Source organism: Sycon ciliatum, chromosome 1, assembly GCF_964019385.1.
Source record: "Sycon ciliatum chromosome 1, ocSycCili1.1, whole genome shotgun sequence".
Taxonomy (NCBI): Eukaryota; Metazoa; Porifera; class Calcarea; order Leucosolenida; family Sycettidae; genus Sycon; species Sycon ciliatum.
Window position 1 is genome coordinate 95,584,366 of NC_088643.1, and position 26,585 is coordinate 95,610,950.

Consider the following 26,585-nt stretch of genomic DNA (forward strand, 5'->3'; position numbering starts at 1 on the left):
TTCCTTTTGCTGTTGTGCATGTGGAACGTGGTGTCGGTTTATTATTTTGTGGAATGTCATCAAGGGGGCAGGTGTTGTAAAATGATGTGTTGTTTTCCTGTGTGATGGCATTCCCCAAACTGTCTCGTCTAGTCGCGTGCATGTGTGATATGAGCATGCGCGATTTTGTAGTCGAGAGTCCTTTTGTCAGTCTTCTTGTTCGTCCCTTTGAGCGTTGTCTCCATTTCCGTATTGTCAATAATATTATGTAAACCAAACGAGTCTTGTCCTTTGTGTCCTGCGTCCCGGGGAACGGAATGGCTGTGATTCCGTTACAACGGAGCTATGGTGTAGTCGTCATCCCAGCAGAAACCGTTCAACATTTTCTTCAGACTTCGCACATAACATATAAACCATTATTATTTAACCCAGCCAGCGACTTACTTGTCATGTGTGTCACTAATGGTGTCCTTTCTCAAGCTGAAAATATCCTTCAAATCACCAAAGCTGAAATGACGTTCAACATCCTCCTCTTCATCAACAACACAACTGCTAAGTGCTTTCTTGTGCGTCTGTCTTTGCATGATTTTCTCCTCGATTGTACCAGTCTGTACGCAATACAGACCAGTACAGACAGTACAGTACAGTGTACAAATAAGTTGAATAACATCAGTCATGAAGTTCGTAACATCAGTCATGTCTGGAAAAGATTTTTTTTAAGAAAAGAAAGGACACGGTTTTTCTGGAGCTACCAAACAACAATGACGACGACAGTAGCAGCAGCAGCAGCAGAACTATTCGCCTGCATACTTACTCCCTTGTGCAAGGGAAAGACCAAAAAAATACTTTGGTGTTTCCTTCACAGTATGCACAGTCTGCTGCAGCGCTGGCCAGCAATAATTCAGGTTACCAACTCGGAAACAAAGAAACATAGGTACATCAAAGTAGCATGCAAGCAATAAGTTGCCAGCTCAGCCCAACAACGTTGGATGCTGTAGAAACGTGTATATGTGGAGCTCTGACTGTACAGTGCAGACAATACAGCACAGACTTACAGCAAGGAGTCGGTAGATGAAACACTGGACACAAACAACAAAACACACACACACACACACACACAGTGATTAAAAGTTGAGGTGATGTATGTGCTACACTCTAATGAATATGCACAGTTTGCATTGTTCTCAAACTGTCTGGTGTTAATTTTTATACCAGGATTGAAATTGTGTTCCTGAGAGGCGATGATCATGTAGAACACTTTAGTGACCATCATCATAACCATATTAAACCAGAGTAACCATGCGAAATACGAATTCAAATGCCAAAACCATACCCGGCAACTTTCTTGTACGACAGGAAATGCACTGAACCTGTTTGTTTTGATCATGTTTGAGCATACTGCAGCAGCTGCAAGCTTTTCTCGTGTTGCTTAGCGTGACGATTCACCTCCCAAATCACGTGTTGAGGCGAATTCACAACTACATCATAATATTGGCCGTGATCAGCTAAAACATGTCTTTGGGGTTTCGTAAAAAAGTTGGGAAATGACGAAATGAAAAAAATGTTTTTTTGGAGCACGTTCACTCTGCACTTCATTCATGATGTGGCGATCATCTTCTCAAATTTTGTTCAAACACTTGTTTGGCGGTCTAGTTCAAGTAGCTGGCGAGCAAAGACTGACAATGTCTGCATCTAGTGATACTAGAGCAGCTCGCAGGGCCAGACGATCGCTGTGCATGGCCCAGGTTTGTTCAGGTGCCTGCAAGTCCGTGGCGGCGGGTCTGCAGAGCGACGCTGACAATTTGTTGGGATCTCAGTGATGTTGATGTCGACAGCGAAGCTGAATCGTCCCCGTCGTCTCCAGTATCGAAGAGGCACAAGTTGTGGGCTAGTACATAATCATTAGGCGGCGAACCGGCAGCCTTACGACGTTACTTGCGTTCAGCTCTCATGAGTCGTCTGACGCAGTCTCGGAAGCGCAGGCGACGATCGAAAGTGTCACTGCCAGAATCGAAAGAGTATGCAAGTGCAACGCCGCCCAGAGCATCGTGTGGCTTTCCAGGAAGAACTTGGGCCATTCCTTTGAACTAATGTCGTTGACATGCTCAAGTCTGTGTCAACATCTTTAGTTCCGTTGTATTGTGCTCCGCCACAAAAGCCACAAAGTAATAGTTTGTCTCTTTGTGTCAGACTGTGCGAAAACTGTCATTTTCTATTTCAAAGTACATATTTCGAAAGCGGTGTTTGGGGCACTTGTAGACTACTTTTCTGCCCTGTATCACCTTCAAGAGGTCAAGTAAGGCCCCAAGAACGGTTTTCTGGAGGAAAACAAAATTTGAATTTTTTTAACTCTAAGACATGTTTTAGCTGGTTGTGGCCCATATTATGGTGGTGTACTGGCGGGGCTCTAGAATAAAGGTATGCTACAACAGTACAAGCGCTTAGCCATCTTTTAACTGCCCACGCATGTGCTACTAAGTTTGCTACATGCCGTGTATTCTCATTCACTACTGGAGGCTATGCCGTGTATTCTCATTCACTACTGGAGGCTGGCCCTTCCATTCACCAGAACAAGGTGTGTGGCATCACCGCACGCCTCTTATAGAAGTAGCACACCATGTGGCAACCAACCGAGGTTGGGGTTAACTTAGGATCAGGGTTAGGATTAGGGTATGGGAGAGGGGATTGAGCTGGTGGTGGGTAGGTAGGTGGGTAGGTAGGTGGGTAGGTAGGTAGGTGGGTAGGTAGGTGGGTAGGTAGGTAGGTAGGTGGGTAGGTAGGTAGGTAGGTAGGTAGGTAGGTAGGTAGGTGGGTAGGTGGGTAGGTGGGTAGGTGGGTAGGTACGGGTAGGTGGTGGGTAGGTAGGTGGGTAGGTAGGTGGGTAGGTAGGTGGGTAGGTAGGTGGGTAGGTAGGTGGGTAGGTAGGTGGGTAGGTAGGTGGGTAGGTAGGTGGGTAGGTGGGTAGGTAGGTGGGTAGGTAGGTGGGTAGGTAGGTGGGTAGGTGGGTAGGTACGGGTAGGTGGGTAGGTAGGTAGGTAGGTAGGTAGGTGGGTAGGTAGGTGGTGGGTAGGTACGGGTAGGTGGGTAGGTAGGTGGTGGGTAGGTACGGGTAGGTGGGTAGGTGGGTAGGTAGGTAGGTAGGTGGTGGGTAGGTAGGTGGGTAGGTGGGTAGGTAGGTGGGTAGGTGGGTAGGTGGGTGGGTAGGTGGGTAGGTGGGTAGGTAGGTGGGTAGGTGGTGGGTAGGTACGGGTATTGCACTATTACCTGTTTCTTCTGTCCATCTCTCCAGACACGCGCCATAGCCTGATCATCATTAGCTGGATTCCAATCAGGGTCAAACATGATCAGACGATTAGCACCGATGAGGTTGAGACCACAGCCACCGGCTTTGCTGCTCAGCATGAAGATGAAATCATCACTCTAAGCGAAGACAACAGACAACAGAAGAAAGAGAAGAAGAAGAAGAAGAAGAAGAAGAAGAAGAAGAAGAAGAAGAAGAAGAAGAAGAAGAAGAAGAAGAAGAAGCAACAGAAGCAGGAACCAGCTTGAGTCACAATCTCGTAATGAGATGTATCAACACCCGTCTGTGTACTGCCTGCCACCCACTCACACACACCTCCCCCCCCCCCTTCCACACACTCTCTGTCTGTCTGTCTGTCTGTCTCTGTTTCTCTCCCTCTATGTTCAATCATTCATTCATACCGATGGAACTACACGTTCTCAGTATACAGCACACTGTCATACATCACACTAGACAGTACTGGTGTTGCTAGAAGAGTACATGTATGTATGTACATTGTATGATGAATAGATGTATTACAACATTTTCATAACAGTCAGATGTACCTGAGGATCATTGAATCTGTCAACTATCTTCGACCGCTTCTTGATTGTCATAGTACCGTCAAGGCGAACAAACTTATACCTAAAACAACAATAGCAGCAGCAGCAGCAGTACCACCATCACCACCAAACAAGACAGTGCACAACAAGATAGCATACATAGTACCATACACTGTGACTGTACTGTATCAAGTCACATTCACATTCTAACCAGGTGGGTGGTGGCTGTTTCTTACCAAACAATAGACTTTGTAAAGCTACATTTACGGGCATACCGGGATACCGGTAAGAGGAAAGAAGAAGAAATACCAAAACAAGCATATGGGATGAGTACAACAGGGAAATACTAATGAATACTTACTTCCTTAGTCTGGACAGTTGTTCGAAGAGATCCAATGTTTGTGTGTAGTTAGACACAAGAACAACCTGCCACCATTAAAAGACAGAAAGAATAGGACAACAACAACAAAAAACACCATCAAACGCACACCCAAGATGCCAAGACAGCCATCATTGAGACTCATTGAGAAGGACACACCGCTGCCATATCTGTGTTGGTGAAGACTTGGGCATGTATTGAACTTTGCAGCTACATTGTACGTCAGGGTTCTAGGTACAGGGGGGGGGGGGGGGAGCAGTGCCTCCCTACTCTATTTGCGTGCCCCCCCCCCAATCCTTTTGAAAAAACGCCCCCTACTCATTTTTCCGATTTTCGTGTTTTTTTTTCATGCCATTCAACGAAAATGCAGTCGATAGTCAGTACTAGAGGGTTCATAAAGGCACATTTGTCTGGGGTGAAGTCAGGTTTTCGCCCCTTACGTTGCATTTTGCATTGCAAGACAGTTGTTTTGAAAATGGAAAAATGGGTTACGGGGTAACTGTCCCCCTCCCCCCCCCCCCCCTACTATTTTGACCTGGCTAGAACCCTGGTACGTGCACTAGCAATATGCTGTAAAACCCAAACAGAGATCTCATGCACAAACCTTGTCATTTGACGATGTGCGCACCACAGCCAGAAGATGATCCAGAATACGCATCTTACCTGAGACGGAGAGAAAGAAAGAAAGAGAGAGAGAGAGAGAGAGAGAGAGAGAGAGAGAGAGAGAGAGAGAGAGAGAGAGAGAGAGAGAAGTGGTACTTGAACAAAAAGAGAAAAAAGAGTAATATTGTTACGAACATCAGTGTGGTTCCGAAAGTCGAAAGTAAGCTGTTGTTCAAGTCTCTCTCTGTCTCTCTCCCTCTCCCTCTCTGTCTCTCTCTGTCTCTCGCGTACACACACACACACGACACCACATGTACGGCTAAGCAACTATTCAGATGACCCTGCATTGAGCACTATGATCTGCAGCCCGTGGATGAGGCTATTTCGTCCTCTCTCCTATCCACAGATCTCATTCCATAATCATACATTCGCAGGTGAATTTACTCCACACAGAAGATGGACGCCATATTCATAGCTCACCTGAAAGTTCTGGATTGAATGTTTTAATGTTGAAGCCCGGGGGAAAAAGAGCCAGAGCTTCGTCGTAACCCTCTTCACCGGAAGCAGCCTTCTCGTAGACAAGAGCAGGATCTAAACGTTGGCAAAAAGAAAAAGGAAAAGTCACATGTACCAGTGTACAAACCACAATGTACTCCAAGGTGAATGGAAACTATCTGTAGTCAATGTTTTAGTCACTGGGGGTGTGTTTGATTGGTCCGACCCAGAACAGGATCGTTTAGACTACCTTCAGGGCTGTTTGATCCGTCTACACTGGTTCTGGAAGGCTCAAAAAATGTTTTGAACATTCCGATGCCCAAGGCTGGAGCAGCCAGAGCAAGTTGCAAAATCCAATGAACCTGATCTGGATCCGAACTGACCAATCAAGCATGCCCTAGTTTAAAAAGCATGTGTCATTAGAATTGCTAAAAATTAATGGTCTTGTGGCGAGGTTGGAAAATCGCTTGGCACAGTACGCACACAGACACTCAGGCTATCAGGAGTGGCGATGGAGGATATACAAAGAACAGCTAAAGACAATGTAACGGTTACAATTTATAGAGGGGACGAGTCCCTAATGCATAGAACACACTGTACATAATCCAGCTCATGTACTTCAGAGTGAACTTGAGTCTATTATAACTGTTACATGCTTACACTGTAACAAAACGACACAAGACCAGTAACCCAGCATACAGTAACAGTAAGACCAGTAACTCAGCATACAGTAACAGTAAGACCAGTAACTCAGCATACAGTAACAGTAAGACCAGTGCAGCAGCAGGTACTAGTACTTACGGTTACATAGCTTCTTGATCTGCGTGATGAAGGCAAGGGACTTTCCCGTCAATCCAGAACTAGATTTCGACTTTGTCTGCTGCATGCATGTATCAGCAGCCTTGCCTGCCACCAGCAGCTCGTAGAGAGCGACTTGCAATGGAGTAAGCTTGCAGCACACCACCTGCTCAACTACATAGACAAATGCACAGGCAAGCACACACATACACAGACAGACAGACAGACAAGCAGACAGATAGACACACAGACATACATACAGACAGGCACAGACACACACATGAGAGGATAGCACACTGAGACAGTGCATGAACATGTGTGACTTGCTCAATGTGGAGCAGAGCCATAGCCTGGGCACTCTGACTGCCACACAGCTGTGCATCACGTACATCATGCGTACTACATGTACAAGCATATCAGAGACAAACATCACAAGATAGACAGCGCAGTGTGAGAGAGGTAGGAGCAACAGGAAAGAAGCCCGAGCAATCATCTGTATCAGAGTAATCGACGTGTCAGTCTGCATGACAGACCTCTAAAACTACAATCTGAAGTCACAAACGTTCTAAACCACCATACAGAAGTAATACTTGAAGTTTTTTTATAAGAAAACTACAATATACACAACACTGAAGTAGTACAATCGACTGGTTTACTGGTTTACTGACCTTTGACTGGAAGATACTGTGATAGGATACTGGCTGTTGTCAGTACAAACACAAACAGACAAACAAAACAAACTGATGATGCCTTAGTGGATTGCATTTAGAAGACATTGAATTCATCAAGTGGTAGTGCTTCAAGCAGGAACGCATGATGACAGACTAAAGAAGGAAACATATCTCGCAATACAATGTTCTGGGCATATTACAGAAATACATGAGAGAGCACCCAGAGAACAAACACAAACATACACACACCTGTTCGGCGGATGATACAACGGTTAACAAGAGCTGCCAACTGCAAAAAAAAAGGGCATATCACATCAGCACGCATGAATCCACAAGCACAGCATACAGCACATAACACACAGCATACAACACACAGCACAGAACACAGTCAAACCTAGACTATACATCCCTTCCCTGAACCCTATTGAAATAAAATGAGAAAACACACCTTGCAGAGTACCACTCATCAATACACCGAAATCACCTACAAAAGAACTTTTGCAGAGGGAGCAGTTTCATTCAGCATAGATGTGGAGTTGCATATTATGGTTTCTGTACTCTTTGTATCAGAGCATCAAGCCTAGAAAGAACACAGCTATTTATACCGGTATGTCTGACTGAAGGCCAAGACAAGCTGAACAGCAAGTCAAACTTACCTCCTGCAGCTTCTCAGCTCCACGCTTGGCATCTTCCGCTGTGGCGTCAGCATCTCGGCCTTTCAAGATGGGGTTTTCAAACTGCTTTTTAAACTGCTGGCTGGTACCTAGAATGTGTGTATATTTGCCACACACACACACACACATACACACACACATACACACACGCACGCACACACGCACGCATGCACGCACACACACACACACACACACACACACACACACACACACACACACACACACACATACTTGTTGTACTTGTTGCTCACTGCCAAAACTGGTCACGTGGGTCTCCCCGGAAGAGGGGAGAGAGACTCAAAAGGAATCTTGGAAAGATGACTCAACTGGCTATTGAACCGCCCAACGGCCGACACCCCCTGAAATCCCCAAAACTCTGGGTGGACTTGAAAATGATCCCACTTATGGGCTCACCACACCTCAGTAAGTGGGTGAGGACAAGGTGCAGAAAAAGGATTGACGGCATCAGGGTATCCGTCCAGGGATCCAACTGCAGTTACCCCTGCCCCCAGTGAAGGTAATACTTGCTACTAGTGTGGGTGGCTAAATCAGAGTGGATCTGATCTAAGCGTCACTAGCATCATTGATTACACAAGAGTTAATCTAGCCAGAAGCAGTCCATGGTTAACAGGTATGTATACTTCAAATAGAAAGGATACGAACCCTGAAACCAACAAAGGTGGCAGATACAACAATACACCTTCAAGCAGCCGAGCCTGTTGGCAACAGACCCAACACAATCAGGCATAAGTGTACCCACCAACCGGACTAGCTGGCACACACACATGTACACATAGGCACACACAAACGCGGAAATCGGGAATGCATGTCACGCATGTACATGAGTTGTACTAGGACAAGTATGTTGATGGGCTGCTAAGCTCCACTTACCGTGCCATGCACGGAAACTTATATTTTACTGCAAGACATTTTTTCCATTCCGTCAAGCAATCAAAAAAATTCGAAGCGAGCAGTTCACACTTTGGTGAAGAGGGATGTTCACGATGTCACCACCCAGTGCTCACAATACAGTCTAGCTCTGCTCTGGGGGGGGGGGGGGGAAGAACTGGTCTAGGAGGAAAGTGCCTATAGCCCTTGAGTCTCTGCAATTCTCATCACTCCATGCTTGTCTTGTAGTGCTAATCACAAAGGCAGCATGGGAGACAACACTAAGCTAACTAGGCTCTATTTTGCTCTGACCTTCTTGTGTTTGTCTTTCACAGAACTGAACAACCAAAGCAAGTACTCTCATCAGTACATAGCTTTTAAAGTAGGTCATCAACTTCGTCTCCTGCATGTTTCAATGCATGTTTCAAGCACCCCCCCCCCCCCCCCCACACCCCCCACACACACACACCCACACCCCCACACCCCCACACCCACCCACACACCCACCCACCCACACACAAAGTAACCGCGCACTATCTTACCAAGCAAATCAGCATTGACAAAGTGTATCAAGCTGAAGTATTCAAGCAGATCATTCTGAATCGGAGTTCCTGGAGAGACGTATTGACAGAGAACAGAGAAGCAAGAGCTTTCAACACCCACACCACAGCGTACCACACGGACTACTGAAGTACTCACAAGTCACAAGTGGAAAGCAACACTGTCCTGGGTCTGAGTCTGGTCTATGCAGTTGTCCTGTTACTTCTCAATCTCTCCCCTCTATTCACGAGTATGTTGTGTCTTCAGAAACACCCCAACCCCCCCCCCCCCCCCCATACACACACAACGACTGTTCACAATAATCATTATCACTGCTGGGTTGACTACGATTCACAATCAATTCCAGGGAACCTGTGAAACATACCAGATAATAGGATGCGTCTCTTCGCGTCCATCTTATCCAATGCTAGATAAGTTTGATTGTCAGAGTTCTTCAAACGATGACCCTGACAGCAGCAGTAGCAACAAAGCAGCAGCAGCAGCAGAGATAGCAGTGTTGCCACATCATTATAGCCAAATATCAGTAGGATAAAAAAACAAAATGCATCATCCGGGGGCTTTGCCCCCGGACCCCCTCCCCTATATAGCGACCTCGATACACACACACGCGCGCGGCACTGATAAGAAAAAAATTCACGTTTTGCGTGAGACTCAGGCTGAGTTTGCCGATTTTTCTCGAGACAGATGATGGTTTCGCTTAGCGCCTTTAGCTAGGAGAGAGCTATGGAAACATGCGTAGTGAGCAGTAAAAGCCAAAAATCTGAATCATGACTTCTAAACCACGCATACGGTCAAACTTGGACACTTTCATGGCTGTTGTCGGCAGGAGAAGGTCAATTGTCGGCAGGTCGTGACATGCCTCAAAAATCGGCAGGCTACTGACATGTCGGCAGGTGCGGCAACACAGAGATAGTGAGGCATGGTCACGGGACAAGAATGAAGAAGCTGGAGTCTAGAACAGTTAGAACACCAATACTGTAGCTTGAAGCAGAGACTGTGCTCAGACTGTGCTCATTCTTGGCAACCGATGCTACTGTACACTATTGTGTATATACCTCATCACAGATGACAAGGCCCACAGATCCAGAGTGCAAAGCGTGGGCATGAAGGCGAAACGTCTCGTAAGAGATGATCAGGATAGGCGATGGAATGCGACGTCCACTTTGCTTGAGAAATGACACTAAACATTGGAGCATAGAACAGCACAGCGCACACACACACACAGGGTTGAGTATGGGCCATGAGAATCCTGGCAAAACCCTCAATGACCATACACCATTGTACACAGTGACCATACCAAATTAATGACATACAAGTACATATTATGAATACAATGCCCAGGGGAGTAGAGCCCTGCTCAATGAAATCTCATCTCATGATAAAGTTAGCGTCCTGCACCATTGCACAGTACAGTTGTGGCAGGTCTTGAGCTAAACAGTTCCTGCTACTTGAAGTACTCGTTTACTGAAGCAGCAGCAATGATGATGATTGCATTTCATTCAGCAGTACTGCTCTAAACTAGGGAAGCCGTAACCATGGTAACCGGTCTTGCTGGTATATGCAGCTACAGCATGTAGGCATTGGGTTGTCTTGCCGATGTACCTGTGTCCACACTCACACGTAGATAAATAATTATACTTTGACGTGTGACCTTTCTTATTAGAGAGGTTAAGTTTCACGTAAAAGTCTTACGTCCGTGAACTTTTACGTCAAAAAGTGAAAAAAACTCACGTAAAATTTGACGTGTTTTACGTGAGTTGACTGTCCCGCACGTAAGTTCATGACGTGAGTTTTTGGAAGTTTCGCTTGGTTATCCCGACCGAATTTGTGTGAGTTTCCGGAATTTTATCGAGATTTCAAGTTTGTTGGAAGATTTGATATTTGTGCGAACTAAACCCGAATCCTGCCAGGCAAAATTTCACGTCACATCGCACGTGTAACTTAACCTCTAAAAATTACACGTAACGTGAGATTTGCACCGCGTTTTGAAAAAGGGCAAAAAACGTGTAACTTAACCTCTCTAATGTCCGCAAACTCCAACGTAGTGAAGTATGACTTTGCTAATATTCATCATCGGCAAGGCATCCAAGGCATCCTCGTTGGTCATTTGGAACATTTTCCTGGTGGAGAAGCAACATACCGCCTATCCAGATATGCTCACCGACTATTGGAGTTTCTCCATTCTGTCTGGGAAAGTGGCAGTGTTTTTGGTGACTGGGTCAACGAACAGCCGGTACCCATACCCAAACAAGGTAATCGTGCGGAATGTGACAACTGGCAAGGAATAGCTCTCTTAGATGTCCTTGGAAAGCTGGTTTCTTGCATCATCCAGAGCCGACTTGCTAATAAACTAGACAATGTGTTACCAGACTCGCAATGCGGCTTCTGCACGGGTCATGGTTGTGCTGACGTGATCTTTGCGGCAAAGGAACTGATAAAGAAGGGCTATGAGCATGAGCAGAAGTGTTTCTTCATCTTCAACGATCTGAAGAAAGCCTACGACTCAGTTCCACGAGAATGTCTTTGGTTACCAATGGCTAGTGCCACAGAAAGCTGGTGTTCCCGAGAAGCTGATCAGTGTTATCTCTTCATTCCATGATGGCGTGACCGCAACTCTTCGTCTGTCTAATGTTGAAGCTGATTCCATCCCTGTGACTAATGGCTTACGTCAAGGGTGTTGCATAGCCCCTGTCTTCTTCAACATCTTTATGTGGGCAGTGATGCATTGTTGGCGACAGCGAGTGAAGATCATCCATGGTGTGGACGCAAAGGTTATCTTCAAGCCTGCTGGGAAGCTACTCCACCACCGCAGCCACAGGGTAAACCCATCTCTAAACTGACAGTATACGATGGAAAAAGTTGTAGGATGCCGATGCAGTTTTGAGAGCTCTGCATCCTTTTGTGAAAGTAGTTGTGCATTCCACCTCATCCGCGTTCTGATCTTTCCTACATCGACCAGCACCTATTCCACTTCCCTGACGATCGGACGCCCATCCCAATTGTTAGCCACCACAAACACCTTGGAGTCATCTTTGACTCAGGCATGAGTTGGTCCCACCATCTGGAGTATCTCAAGTACCGGACAAGTTCGGCTGTTGCTGTTCTATACAGTCACATGAGCCATTTACCACTAGTATGTCGTCGGGCTTTGTACGCCTCCTATATCTTACCCATAATTTTATACTGTAGCATTGTGTGATGCAGTGCTGGAGCAGGAATGCTGACGCGGCTTGAACTAATGCATCGCAGGATTTTGAGAGTGATATTTCGCTTCCCACTTGACACCCCATCAACAATTCTGTATTCCCAATGCAAAACCTGTCCTTTACAAACCATAATTAACAGACTTTGCTGTAGATTTATCCATCAGATTAAACTGCTGAAGGCCCCAATGCATATTCAAAATGTGCTTAACTGGTTTAACTCCTTTTCGTCAAGTCGTAATAAACTAAGATTCCCTATTTCAAGAAATAACTCAATGAGTCGCTCGCCTGTTTTCATTAGCTATTGTCTCTGGGACTCGCTTCCCCAAAAACTGAAATCATGTGAAAACATGTCTGCCTTTGTTCGTGATCTCTTGAACCATTTCCCGTAAACCTAATAATACAACTTGATTTGCAGCCCAATCTCTTCTTTTATTGTTGTTGTTCTGATTTGCACTTGTTTTTCTTTCTTTTCTTTTTTTTGCCATGGCTGGCTATAATCGCCCTCACCTCCTCCTTGATTGGCCTTGGCCATGAGTGTGTGCGTAATAATAATAATAACAATAATACCAGTTTGCTGATGATTCAGCTCTTGTGGCCACAACACGCCAAGTCGCAGTTTCAGGCTTGGAAGTATTTGTGAAAGTGTGCAGCGATTTTGGTCTCACCGTCAGTGCCACCAAAACCAACCAAGTTCATGGTTTCTGGTCCCAGTATTATAAACGAACAATGTGTCCTGCCAGCATTGCAATCTCCACTGTGCCCATGGCAACTGCTGGGCATTATCATTATCATGCCAAGGCATGAACCAACATCAATGCAGCCGTGGTTCAACTAAAGCAACAAACACAGACTGCAGCTCATTCCCTTCCACATAGTCTGCAATGGTGGTTGGCGTTTCAGGAGACCACAAGACCTGTGCCACCACCATCACTACTGCTCCGGACTTGCTCACCCCCCCCCCCCCCCCTGGGTCTAGTAAGGATACTTTGCGAATAAGGACACTTTTCTGATGCCCCGCCGAGTGTCGTTATACGCAAAGTTGTCTGTACGTGTATGTACCGTAAAGTACCGTGAGAGCGCTATGTGTGTGGTGCTGCACGGTGGGTTATTTTTCCTGGACTGATGACGGCATGTTTCTCGAGTACACACAATATGATACTGGACAGGAAAAAGAGTTTGAGTGTTTTGTATGTGTTGGCTCACTTTGGTCACCTGTACAACTACTAGTGGTCAACAAGTCACGACTTACAAATATCTCTGTCGATTTGATCTTTAGAGCCAGAGTCAATGGCAGTGGGTTGTAGCTTTGTGCCAAGCCATTTACCCACTTCCTTGTACCAGTTCTTTACAACAGAAAGCAAACATAATCACATACAGCAGAGGGGGCTGAAGGATGAACAAAGCTGAGTGATGCTAAGACGTTGGAATGCTCCGTATGTTGGTGTATTGAGCATTGCTGGTCCGATTAATGAAACCACCCCGATGCAACATGAACGTCCTATTACAGAAAGTGAAACGTAAGCATTGGTGCCCTCCCTTGAAGATCTGGATCTGCCCGGGCCCCCAGTGTATCCACCACATTATCACCGTGTGTCTGTGCAAAGCACCGCTGTGCTGAAGTGGACAGCAGCACTAACTGTGCGGGAGGCTGTGGAGACGCCAAACATGCTCATCGCAAAAATGTAAAGGACTGGGAAAGCCAGACTGAATAGGAGATGGACGAATTCGACAAGGCGAGTGAGAGAGAGAGAGAGTGAGTGAGAGTGAGAGAGAGAGACTGGATTCAACACTGTGACATCACTGACCATACAGTCAAGTACATGTACATACCTTGACCAGGCTGGATGGAGTGACGACTATCACTTTGTCCACAGTAGGACGAGCCTCTGGACCTTGTCGCTAGAACCACAATCAAACAGAGCACAAGACAGTGTGAACAGACTTGCACTCTGCACTATACAACAATGTGAACATATTCCACAGCACACAATATACTTCTGAAGTACATGTCATGTGATGTGATGATTCAAGATGAAACAGCTGCAGAACTGCCACAGAAATCAGCACTGATGGAAAAGAGAACCAATGAGGAACAAGTCATGTGCGACAGTCAACCAATTGAACCACATACATCTAAAGTCAGCACATCACTGACAGAGCACCGAGGCATTGAATGGACTGAATCAGGATGACAAACCCAAACTCATCATCAAGACAGAACAGTTCGTTGTGCTACAAAGGGATACAATGAAGGATAGTGTTTCCCTGGTGCTTGTAACACTACCTGATAGGGTGCTCGTGTTACCTGTAGAAAACTTCTACCTGAACCCAATACCTGAAGACAGGGTAACGGTTTCTCAAGATCTTACCAGTAATGTCCACATTAATGTCTTACCAGCAATGTCCACATTAATGTCTTACCAGTAATGTCCACATTAATGCAATGCACTGCAGTGTCTTGCCAAGACCCTAGGTAGAAAACAAAGCAACGCCGAGATTGATTCCGTGTACAGTGTTCAGTGTACAGTATACAGTATACAGTATACAGTATACAGTATACAGTATACTGTATACTGTATACTGTACAGTGTACAGTGTACAGTGTACAGTATACAGTATACAGTATACTGTATATAGTATACTGTACACTGTATATAGTATACTGTACAGTGTACAGTATACTGTATATAGTATACTGTACACTGTATATAGTATACTGTATACTGTACACTGTACACTGTACACTGTACACTGTACACTGTACACTGTACAGTGTACAGTGTACAGTATACAGTATACAGTATACTGTATATAGTATACTGTACACTGTATATAGTATACTGTACAGTGTACAGTATACTGTATATAGTATACTGTACACTGTATACTGTATACTGTATACTGTATACTGTATACTGTACACTGTACACTGTACACTGTACACTGTACACTGTACAGTGTACAGTATACAGTATACAGTATACTGTATATAGTATACTGTACACTATATACAGTGTACTATATACAGTATACTATATACAGTATACTGTACAGTGTACAGTATACTGTATATAGTATACTATATACAGTATACTGTACACTGTACAGTATACTGTACAGTGTACAGTATACTGTACAGTGTACAGTATACTATATACAGTATACTGTACAGTGTACAGTATACTGTATATAGTATACTGTACACTGTATATAGTATACTGTACAGTGTACAGTGTACAGTGTACAGTATACAGTGTACAGTGTACAGTGTACAGTGTAGAGGGGACGGTTTCAAATAGGACATAGGTTGCAAACCGGAACGGACTCAATATTCACTTTCTCTCTTGGTATTTTGATTAGAAAACATATGTCACAGTGAGACTACGATGTGTTATACTCCGAGCCAAAATTTCATGGCTCTGCGATGACCAGAAGCGCCATATCAAGCAGGTGAGTTTTTGACGTGTTGCTTCGCACTGCGACTTGAGTTTTACGACTTTCGAAAAATCAACTTCTTGTCGCAGGTAAACAGCGGCTCGCCTCTCGCCAATAAAGCACCGCATACCAATCAAATCTAATGGAAGCACACACAAGGCTTATTGTTACTCTGTACTGGCCGTCGTGGAGCGATAGCAATTACCTAATTTCAGACCCAGAGTGAATTTGACGTGCACTCTAAAACGTGTCCGGTTTGGAGCCACCTCTGATTTGAACTTTTTTGAAGCGAAAAATTGGGCATCTTGGAGGCAATGGGTCAACACAAAGGAGTGGCTCAGTTCGATTGACTCTGGCCCCAGAGCAAACTTCAACATGCCAGTTTCCTTCCACAAATATATTTCGAGTGAAAAATCAACGCTGATGATCGGTTTGGGTCTATACAAATTTGGCTGTCAAAGCGTCCCAGTATCGAGCCGTCCCCTCTACAGTGTACAGTGTACAGTATACGATGAGCGACAGCTTCTGGCTCTCAGTCTGCCTTGTCGACATGGTGGTCTGGGGCTCATCACACCTGCCTCCCTCGGGGCCCAGTACGCCCACTCCAAGACCATCGTTGGCCCCCTGGTGCGGCGCATTCAGCAGCAGACTGCCACGCTTGGCGATGCCCTGCAGGAAGTGCGGAAGAACAAGCAGCTGTTGAGGGCGAAGGCAAATACATCACTCCAAGCCGAGGCCGTCGCTCTGCATTCTGCCGCACCTCCAGAGGTTCAACGTACCATCGACCTTGCTTCGGAGCGGGGGGCATCCAGCTGGCTCACCTGCCGGCCCCTAAAGGCCCACGGCTTCACCCTCACGAAGGCTGAGTTCCGCGATGCTGTGCACCTCCGGTATGGCTGGCACCCAGTACGACTGCCAACATCATGTTCCTGTGGACAGCAGTTCACCGTCAGCCATGCCCTCTCCGGCCCGTTAGGCGGTTTCCCAACCCTCCGCCACAACGAGGTACGCGATGTGACAGCTCGCCTTGCGAAGCGTGTTGGCCACCAGGTGGCTATTGAGCCACATTTGCAGCCACTCACTGGAGAGCAGCTCCGGTACCGTACTGCTGTGGGCGACGACCAAGCCCGCCTTGACGTGGTGGCTAGTGGTATTTGGGGAGGGCGGTTCGAGCGCACCTACATTGATGTCCGGGTGTTTAACCCTTTTGCGTCCTCGAATCGCCTCAACTCACTTGCTGCTAGCTACACCCGTCACGAAAAAGCCAAGCGCCGTGCCTATGAGCAGAGAATCCGAGAAGTGGAACACTCCAGCTTTGTTCCCGCCGTGTTCTCCACTACGGGAGGCATGGGGAAATCTGCCACCTCTCTGTACAAGAGGATAGCGTCCCTCATCGCCGACAAGACCGGAGAGGCCTACAGTGCCGTGATGGCTTCGATCCGGTGTCAAATCAGCTTTGCCTTGGTCCGATCCAGTGTGATGTGCCTGAGGGGTGCTAGGCGGCTCTATGCACCGGTCTTTGCCGCGGACTCAGCTGCTCTTGTTGTTGCCGAGGCGGCTATCCCCTGTTGAGGTTGATGGCCGTGCTCATTTATACCATGTTCTCATAATTTCTGCTTTTCGTGTCATTCTTGCTTCTTGTGTTTGTTTGTTCTCCTCTAGTTCTCTTATGTTCGCGGAGAAGGCGGAGAGCCGGAACACAGAACCTCTTATTTTTAATTTTTTTTTTAATTACTTACTTTTTTTACCAGGCGTGGGCCATCCCCTGATCATAGCCTAGGTGCCAAACATTTTTAGTATAATTACTCAATCAATAAATTTGTACAAGTTGTAAAAAACAGTATACAGTGTACAGTGTACAGTGTATACTGTACACCAAGCAGTAAGTACAGTGCTGCTGCTTAATGAAATCCAATAGTGAAAGTCCGTAAATAAGTACCTGCCCGAAAGAAATACCCCCTTCATTTTTTTGGCTCTGTCTGTTGAAGTCAAGCCGAGCCCGATAAACATACTGCCCGAAATAAGTACCGGTACGGTGCGCACATGCAGCACGTAGCATGTACATCGACATGAAAATGACTTCTCCACTACACACAAGTCAGGTCCGAAAGTTAGTTCGTGCCCGAAAGTCAGTACCCGCCCGAAAGTCAGTACGGGTGTGATCACTAAATTCGAAAGTAAATACGTACTTATTTACGGACTTTTACGGTAGCGTGAGGCAAGTTAGCGCCTTGCTCCATTTCATATCCCAGTGTTGACAGGTGTAGGGCGGCACAGCGCTGCCCGGCACGGCGCTGCCCGGCACGGCGCTGCCCGGCACAGCGCTGCCCGGCATGGCGTACTTAACTCACTCGATCAGATTTCATTGAGCAGCACTGTACATGACATCAGCGTATGTGAGTTGAGACACACAACTAGTGGAGTCAGCACTGCAATCAACTTTGTACATTTACATGCATAGCCGTCATATCATGAGATATCACAGATGCGTCTATTCATAGGAAATGGTGAGTTTGACCACATCCAGATCCAGAAAGGTCCAAAGGCAATCAGAATTCAGAATTGCGGCCCAACTTACACAAAACAAAATGGTTGCCATGGTACCTCACGTAGTAATACGCACAGTACAGTACACATGGTGTACATAGCACATAGCACATAACACATAGCATATAGCATTATGCACAGTACACCTGGTGTACATAGCACATAGCACATAACACATAGCATATAGCATTATAACACATAGCAAGGAGCAATATGCACAGTACACCTGGTGTACATAGCACATAGCATATAGCATATACTTCCTCCGCGTCATTAAAATTGTCGCTGCCCAGAGCGATTTTTCGAATGTATTTTGTCCACTCGAAGGGCAAAGAAATCAGCTAGAAATTGAGGCAGAGCATTGTCGACGGACCAAGCTTTAGTTTGTGGCCGCTTCTCTGCACTTGCAGCTAAGGTCGACGTCTTCATCAGAGTTTGAGGCAGACCCTTCAGCACTCAACAATACGCTAAACAAGACGCGCGGTCAAATTCTGGTCAAGAAACTTCGTTTTCAAGCGATCCATGCCTCCCGGTGGCAGGCGATGAAGGCAAGCTAGCATTTTTCAAGTACACTGTAACGACCTTCCAGCGGATAGGGTAAGCAGTTTCGCACATTCTTTCCTTGGCAAGCGCTTCGCTGATTTTGTTGGTGTTTTCAGACCTGCTACCTTCGCAGCCACATGCGCCACAAGTAGCGCATTTGTTCTTGCCATCGTCAACTTCAGCATTTCGTATTCAGTAGGGGTGAAACAATTATACCGAATACTCGAGTACTCGCTCGGTTTTTTCAGGAATAATCGTACTCGGAATAAATCAGAGTACTCGTTCATACATGGTACATGCATTTACCACAGAAATCTGCAGTTTCAGAGCAGCGGTCGGCAGATATTGATGTGCAGACTGTGTGGTGAACATTTGTTCACGAGTAGAGAGAGCCCAAATGACCCACCAACCAATATACACACTGTACCAGAGAAAAATGACTGCCACTCGGTTCAATCAGGGTTGTATCATGTGATTTTAAGGCCCTCGGTGTGCAATTTTTAGGAGATGAAGAATACTCGAATACTCGAATATTCGATCGGAGAAAATCAGAGTACTCGAACTCGGGATCTCAATGCCAACTTTCACCCCTAGTATTCAGGAGAGATACCAGGATTCTTATACCCGAGCTTGCAGTCTTGATATATGCCCACGCGAACGATGTGGGACGGCACAAACTCCAGAAAACGAAATGCGCTCTGGGGCGGAATAGTGCGGAGCGCGATGAATTTGCTTGGTGCGGAAGAGCGCTCCGACAAAGTCCGAGACAACCACGGCTTCAGTGACAAGTCGACATTGCGCAGGAAGGGTTGCACCAGTGTTCGAACACAGAAAACAGCGATTCCGACAGTCTGACTAAGACGAGCCAAGTCTCAAATATTGCGATGTGCGAAGCGACAAGTTTAATGACGCGGAGGAAGTAGCACATAGCATACATGAACTGACTCAGCACCTGAATCAGCTGAGGATAGTCAGCATGGTAGGTCCATTAACACATAGTCAGGACAGTCAGCATGGTAGGTCCATAAACACATCTTTATAGTAATCAGTACTGGAAGTTCAGAATCAGATCAAACTCACCATTTCATCGGCCATGACACATCCAAAGCTACCCGGAATGCGGACACCGGTGACACAGTCCCAAAGGAACTTGACACCCTGTGGGCAATACCATGTGTTATGCCCATGCAATACACAAACAGACACAGACACACCAACACGCGCACACAGAGACACATAAACACGCACATAAACACACACAATCATGCATATACAACGTTATTCTTTTGAGAAGTTATACTGGTTGTAAACATGTCTTCACTGACGAACACCCCCCTACTCCCACAACAGGTTCCACAAATGACATTTGGATAATGATAAGAGGCATGAATGACCAATGCGGCTGGAAAAACAGTAACTAGCATGTGTACCGGCATTGATCTAGCTGTCCAGAAAAGAAATATTCAAAGTTTAGAATGCAAGCAAGCATGTTACATACCTCTCTCTGATGCGGACGCAGAACTGCACTCAGCGTGGGATCAACGACAACTAAACACACGCACCCACACACAAACACACGCACGCGCGCGTGCGCACACACACACACACACGCACATACACACATACACACACACACACACACACACACACACACACACACACACACACATATACACACAACAGGGGCGGATCCAGAGATCTCTACAGGGGGGTTCCGGTTGAACCAAAATTGAACAGCCAAAATATGGAATCAGATTGTATTGAAGTTGTGCGGGACTGCGGGTGTAATTACGAGTTTACGACAACCCGATTGTGTAAGTTGGAATCTCATGATTTTAAAACACACTACGGACACATATTCCTCCATCATCGACCACACCATAACTGCGCTCTTCAGCCGGCCTCACACGTTGCCACAGCACACCACCATCGCTGGAGAGCGCAGTTGTGGTGTAGTGGACGGTGGAAAACCTGTACAGGGCCAAATGCCGCTGCTTACCCTACATTGTATACGTAACATTTAGTACGGACACATAATCATAAGATGTATGCAATGACTGGCACACAGGTTCACTGAGGGCTTGAAGACCCTTTCAACTAACTTCTTTTGAAGATCGAATATGCAAGCCATGGGTACGTTGAGAGCCAGAAATGCGAAATGACAAATTTCCCTGTCCATTTGTACTTTCGGAAATTTTTTAGCATTTTTACGATGAGAAATACTCTTTAATCACAGGACAAGAGCATTGTCTTCACTTGACAGAAACAGCAACAGTGAAACAGTGTCGACAATCCTTCCAATATCATCTAAAACACATCGCTGGCGCAGCACTCCGTTCCTGCGGAGGAACACCTAGCCACTACTGCATGCTGCAGCAGGTAGAGATTACTGACTTTGCTTGGATGTCGGAGCCCTCATCTTCTGAGGAGCTTGAACTCTACGTGTACGATTCGAAGTTCGTTGAAGAGTGTAATCAATCCGAACATCCCTTCTCGTCCGGAAAAAACTTGTGCAAGGAATACTGACCGCACCCATCCAGAGCAGCAGTGAATGACAGCGCCAATGGAGGTAAGTTAGGATCGTAACGTTTCGAAAGATCAAAAAGGAAACAACCACCCAATGTTGTCTCAGTACAGCGTCCGTTTGTAAATCACGGACGTGAACACCAGGACAGACTACGTAGATCTACAGTATCGATCTATCGCTATAGCATGCAGTGCACTGTACTCCTTGAGAGACTGCACTGTGATCGGACGGACGTCCTTTTGTGCACACATTATATTTTTCGATATTTCTCACCAGTACACTTTGCAAAATTTAGGGGGTTCCATGGAACCCCCGGACCCCCCCCCCCCCCCCCCCCCTAGATCCGCCACTGCACAAACACATAAATATTCTGTACCATCTCGGAACTTGAAGTTATTAGAACATGACACATACACATGATGAGCAGTGAAGAGCCATGTATCCCACCATTGTGGGAACAGGGCATTCAGACATGCTCGGATAACTGGTGACCGGGTAAGTGATATTGCCTGTAAGTTACTGCACCTACAGAGCAACACGTCAATGTGACATAATATTGCCTGTACTGCACCCACACACATAGCAACATAGACATGTCAATTGTCAATGTATGCTACTTACCATGAACAGGGAGGGTATTCCTGAAGCAAAAGGAAAAAAAACACCAACACCAACAATAAGCGTGAAATAACACCAGACCAATATCGGTGTTGCAGACAACACCGCACTACAGAACATCATGCTACAATGTAAATATCTTCCAAAACACAACTTTCCACGTTCCGCTCAGCGTGTGCTGGTCGATGAGAACATTAGTATCGATGAAAAGATACTTGTACTTTGCTGCCCACTTCAACCCAGTACTAACAGCGGTGCATACTTTGCTGCCCACTTCAACCCAGTACTAACAGCGGTGCATGCGTAAATGGTGAGGAAAGACTCCCTAACATCCCATCTTTTACACCACTTGGATTACCAACCAGAGTGCCAGAACTGTGCTGCCTTTTACCAAGGGTACATAGCCCCCAAGAGTGTGCAACTCCAGCTACCGGGTCTGCGATGGCAATACTTCACATCATGTGATAAACTCGTATACATTATTTGCACCATGTTCATGATAGATACAGTGCTGTACGCAAGCCTGCTCTGGGTTCAACTCTCTGCTGGTCACTTTGCACTCTTTGCCAGCACAATCCTTTGAACCATGTCACGTGATGTGAAGTTCTGCCGTGGCAACACTGGATAGAGGTTGTGCAGGCAGTTGCACACTCTTGGGGGTTATGTACTCTTGTCGGTACGTTTTAGGACCCTTCAACGCCTGAACACACTTATCAAACAACAGGTTTATTCCTTTACACATACTACCAGATACAGCCAAAGTGAAGCAGACCACGGATGATCCCAGTCACTTCGTCGCATAGTGGACCAACACAGCGCGAAAAGCACCAAAGGATGGGTAGGCAATACAAGTATTCAATGCCAATGGTATTACCCATGCCCTTCAAGGCTTGCCATCACCGGCAGAAAGCTGTCCTTGTTTGCACAAGCCTGATCTATGTAAGCAAAAGAAGCATGCTGTAGCACGGACGTTATTCTCGGTGATGCGATAGACCTCGAATATTGATACTACATGTATAAAGATGTGTGACCTGCAGAATTATCCTGCCCCGTCCTGAGATAATGTCTTGCATGCCAATTTTCTGGATGTACTTGATACAGGGTACAGGTATCCCAAGGCTGACAATAACCAACCAGCAACCAACCAGCAACCAACCAGCAACCAACCAGCAACCAACCAGCAACCAACCAGCAACCTGTACCATTGGTATCAGTGGTACAAGAGCAGCCTGATGGACTACACAAGTGGCTCTCGACTTTACCCCAGAGCACAGTCACCACAGAAAACTGGTATAACCGGGTCAAGCTGACAATGGTAGACTCCGCAATGATGGAGGAGGAGGGAAACTCCTACTTGAAGCACGGGAAGCAAAAGTTGAATACTATCAATTCCTCACGTCACCTATATGACAGCCACTGAAGCAGCATTACGCTTTAGCTAGATGTGCAGATGATTCCCCGGAGGTCAGCAAAGTAATTTTTACCTTGAAGTTCTACAGGAGCCCGGTGACTCCCAAGAAACACTGAAGCCAAAATTAGATGTACAAACTTCAAGCGATATTCAGCATTGGGACAGTCACAGGATACCTAGTGGTACCGTAATAGGCGATGGCAAGACATTTGATCACATGCTTAGACTGCAGAAGGAGCATGGCAGTGCACTCTCCTGGCTTATACCATAACCCGGCGACTGGCACTAGCTGAAAGCGTTATAGGCATTGCTCTTCACTGGGACTCGGGTCTTGCTCAGCTAGCACTGTCAATGGGGTACTCGCTGCCCTTCAGTGTTGATCAAACTTCAGGAAATGTCATGAGTTCTTGCTCATGGTACAAGGGGCTATGGGCAAAATCATGATTGACAAGCACCCGGTCCGGAAGGAATTTGCCGTGAACATGCGGAAAGAGGATGACACCTGGCAATTCTAGGCAAGGTTCTATCGGTGGGACCGTGCAGCATACATTGTGTTATGGAATACAATGAGACGTAGCAATTAGTAACTGCGGGTATCAGCCTTCAAGAAGTGCGCAGTATAATACCAAGCAGTAGACCAGGCATTCTACTTGAGAATTGTGGCATTTCACTTAGCGCATGCACGCAGCGAAGAGAACATACAGGCAATTGTGTCAACAACCACTGTAGCTAAGTCATTGCCTGGTGCAATTGCAGGTTTGCTAATCCCCGTTACGTATTTGGTCAAAAGGCAGACAAGGAGCAACACTCCGATATGCGGGCGTTGTATGATGCTGGCGAAGTAAAAGTTGATTTCCTTTCCTATGCGCAAGGAAAGATACTTCAAATACCAACTGCAGACCCTCTATGCATACAGCAGCGCTTACGAACGCTTGCATCGTCAACGAAGAAGAAGTCCACTGGAAACCAGGACAAGAAAACACAGCGGCTAATCACCAGTTGCCTGAAAAAGCGGTTAGCATGGTTGCAACAGCATGGTGAGAGTGCAACTGGAGTTGGTGAGCAGCTGATTGAAGTGCCGAGAGCACTTACAGAGGATGGCCTGACACCACGGCGCGGCACAAAGTCAACTGTGACATCATGGTATAGTCAGTTTAGATACAAAAACTCTGCCATAGTGGTGAACACGCTACCCTAGGAATTCATGGCATCCTCAGCGGCAGTGATATTAGATGCAGTGTTATGGCTACATACGGCGCCACTGGGCACAATCACAACCTTCGCAGCACACCGAGACTTCTTGCTGCACCGATGGGTATTGTCATGGCTGCAATGGGGAGCTGGCAGCGTGCAAGTAGTATTTGATGACACTAGCGCTGGACAGAGCCCTGAGTCTTGCCATGACTGCAACGGGGAGCTGGCAGCGTGCAAGTAGTGTTTGATGACAATAACACAGAGCAGAGCCCTAGGAGCCTGTTGCAGCAGCACAGGGATAGCGCCGCCGGACACCACACATGTGCTGAAGACCATGCAAAACCGATCAGAGCAACCGAACATCTGCCTGCCTCCTGGAAACGATTCATAGCGTGCCGTACCTGCAAGTGCCGGCTCATTGCCTTCATTGCAGCCTCCAGTTTTCCAAGCGTTCGTTCGATGTTCTCGAAACCCACCCAAGAATTTTCTACACCTGGCGGATATGAGAGCCAGTGCATTTGTACTGTATAGAGGTGAGAATCTCCAGAGTACGGAGTACGGGATTATCAAGAAATGGAAACTACTAGTAATGCCCCGGAGGCTGGCACTAGGGTGTGGGGTCAGGCACGTGCAGTCGGAAAAGTATTATAGTATTATATTACGATGAAAAATCAGTAAACCGTACCTCCAAGGGCCATACAAATTTCTACAGGAAAGGTCCCCTGATCCACCTAATCCGGGCAGGTTGGGACCGAGCACTGGCCGTAAGTGGGACTTGCCCGGAACTCACAACATACATACTTAGTATTACTTACTGTACGCAACTTGATGATGCAAGTCAACATGTTTATACCAATCAATAGATTTTGGGGCCGTTTTTCGTTGAAAAGCCAATTTTGTGACTCAGAGTCACTCTAGATAGGTCAGAAAGGTGCCCGGTACGCGGACGTGCCCGGAATAGGGGGGTTACTGTACCTCATAGCCGAGGTACATGTACTGCATAGCCGAGGTATTGTATACAGTATCCAAGGTGAAATGGCTGCTTTGACATAACGAAGGGTACTCCAAAATAGTAGAATAGTATAGCCCAAAGTACTAGTATTTTTATCCACATATCCACTTATCCAGGGTAGTTTAGACTGAACTGATTATACTGCATATAACCCAGACTCTGATACCTATCATATGGGGATACAATTCGATAACACAAACTGGGAAGTGCTCGTACAGATTGAAACCCCAGGCGGTGGTCAACCGCGCTACTTGAACCCGAGGCCGGCGAGGGCCCTGCAACACAGTATATGTATACAGTCGTCCCTCTCTAATCCCCCGGCACTTGTTTATCCAGCACCCTTGGAAACCAGCACACTTTCTGGCAAAACGGATTTTTTCAGTTCATTTTCTACGCTTTAATCCGGCACTTGAATTCCGCCTCCAGCAGCGATTTTCTGCAACAAATCACTCAAACTGTACATGATTCGATTTTCTAATCCAGCAGTTGTACATCGCATGCTGTCAAGGAGAATTGTAACATACACAACACATGTAACATACACTTGGGAATATCCTATGCTAGTGCATAGGATATTCCCAAGTGTATGTTATAGACATGCGTTCCACAAAGTACTTGGATTGACACAGAAAATCGCTACGTTTTGACGTACGACACAAACATGTATGATAATAGGTGGGCCGGGTTGGAGGGCATGATTTGATAATCCAGCACCCTTGTTTATCCAGCAGAAAATGACGTTGCAAAAGGTGCCGGATTAGAGAGGGACGACTGTAGCTGTATCTGGTGTGACCGCTATAATCTACAAGTAGAGCAGTTCCCTTGAGCAAACTCACTGCACACTCACTGCACACTCACTGCACACTCACTGCACACTCACTGCACACTCACTGCACACTCACTGCAAACTCACTGCACACTCACTGCAAACTCACTGCACACTCACTGCAGATTACACAGTATTACAGGCTTTACTTGCAGCATTCCCGCCGTTACGCGCTGCATCTTCCGCTGGATTTTTCGAGTATTTGCGACCATAGTGACGATAGTTAACTCTCTTTTTTTTGTAGCGTCAGGGTGTGACTATGTCTTGGACTCTTCACCGGCTTGGGGAAGAACACATAATTCAAGCCCTTCTTCACTAATGCAAAAATCCATTCAGATAGAATAACCCGCTGGCTTTTGAAAGCCTGATTTTGGC

General features: G+C 46.3%; 1 protein-coding gene across 1 annotated transcript in view; it reads right to left on the reverse strand.

Moving 5' to 3' along the window:
• The window catches only part of LOC135806661 (DNA repair and recombination protein RAD54-like), a 37,553-nt gene that overhangs the window by 3,173 nt on the left and 7,795 nt on the right, over nucleotides 1–26,585 (reverse strand). The window contains exons 6-25 of the mRNA XM_065320888.1: nucleotides 21,771–21,790; nucleotides 20,121–20,170; nucleotides 19,703–19,780; nucleotides 14,519–14,566; nucleotides 13,928–13,996; nucleotides 13,347–13,440; nucleotides 9,947–10,071; nucleotides 9,256–9,337; nucleotides 8,873–8,941; nucleotides 7,425–7,531; nucleotides 7,018–7,057; nucleotides 6,766–6,798; nucleotides 6,101–6,271; nucleotides 5,285–5,395; nucleotides 4,806–4,864; nucleotides 4,184–4,248; nucleotides 3,826–3,904; nucleotides 3,244–3,399; nucleotides 1,035–1,058; nucleotides 424–587 (exon numbers count right to left, since the gene is read on the reverse strand). Coding sequence (XP_065176960.1) covers nucleotides 424–587; nucleotides 1,035–1,058; nucleotides 3,244–3,399; nucleotides 3,826–3,904; nucleotides 4,184–4,248; nucleotides 4,806–4,864; nucleotides 5,285–5,395; nucleotides 6,101–6,271; nucleotides 6,766–6,798; nucleotides 7,018–7,057; nucleotides 7,425–7,531; nucleotides 8,873–8,941; nucleotides 9,256–9,337; nucleotides 9,947–10,071; nucleotides 13,347–13,440; nucleotides 13,928–13,996; nucleotides 14,519–14,566; nucleotides 19,703–19,780; nucleotides 20,121–20,170; nucleotides 21,771–21,790 — 1,644 coding nt within the window. The remainder of the gene's footprint in view (nucleotides 1–423; nucleotides 588–1,034; nucleotides 1,059–3,243; nucleotides 3,400–3,825; nucleotides 3,905–4,183; nucleotides 4,249–4,805; nucleotides 4,865–5,284; nucleotides 5,396–6,100; nucleotides 6,272–6,765; nucleotides 6,799–7,017; nucleotides 7,058–7,424; nucleotides 7,532–8,872; nucleotides 8,942–9,255; nucleotides 9,338–9,946; nucleotides 10,072–13,346; nucleotides 13,441–13,927; nucleotides 13,997–14,518; nucleotides 14,567–19,702; nucleotides 19,781–20,120; nucleotides 20,171–21,770; nucleotides 21,791–26,585) is intronic.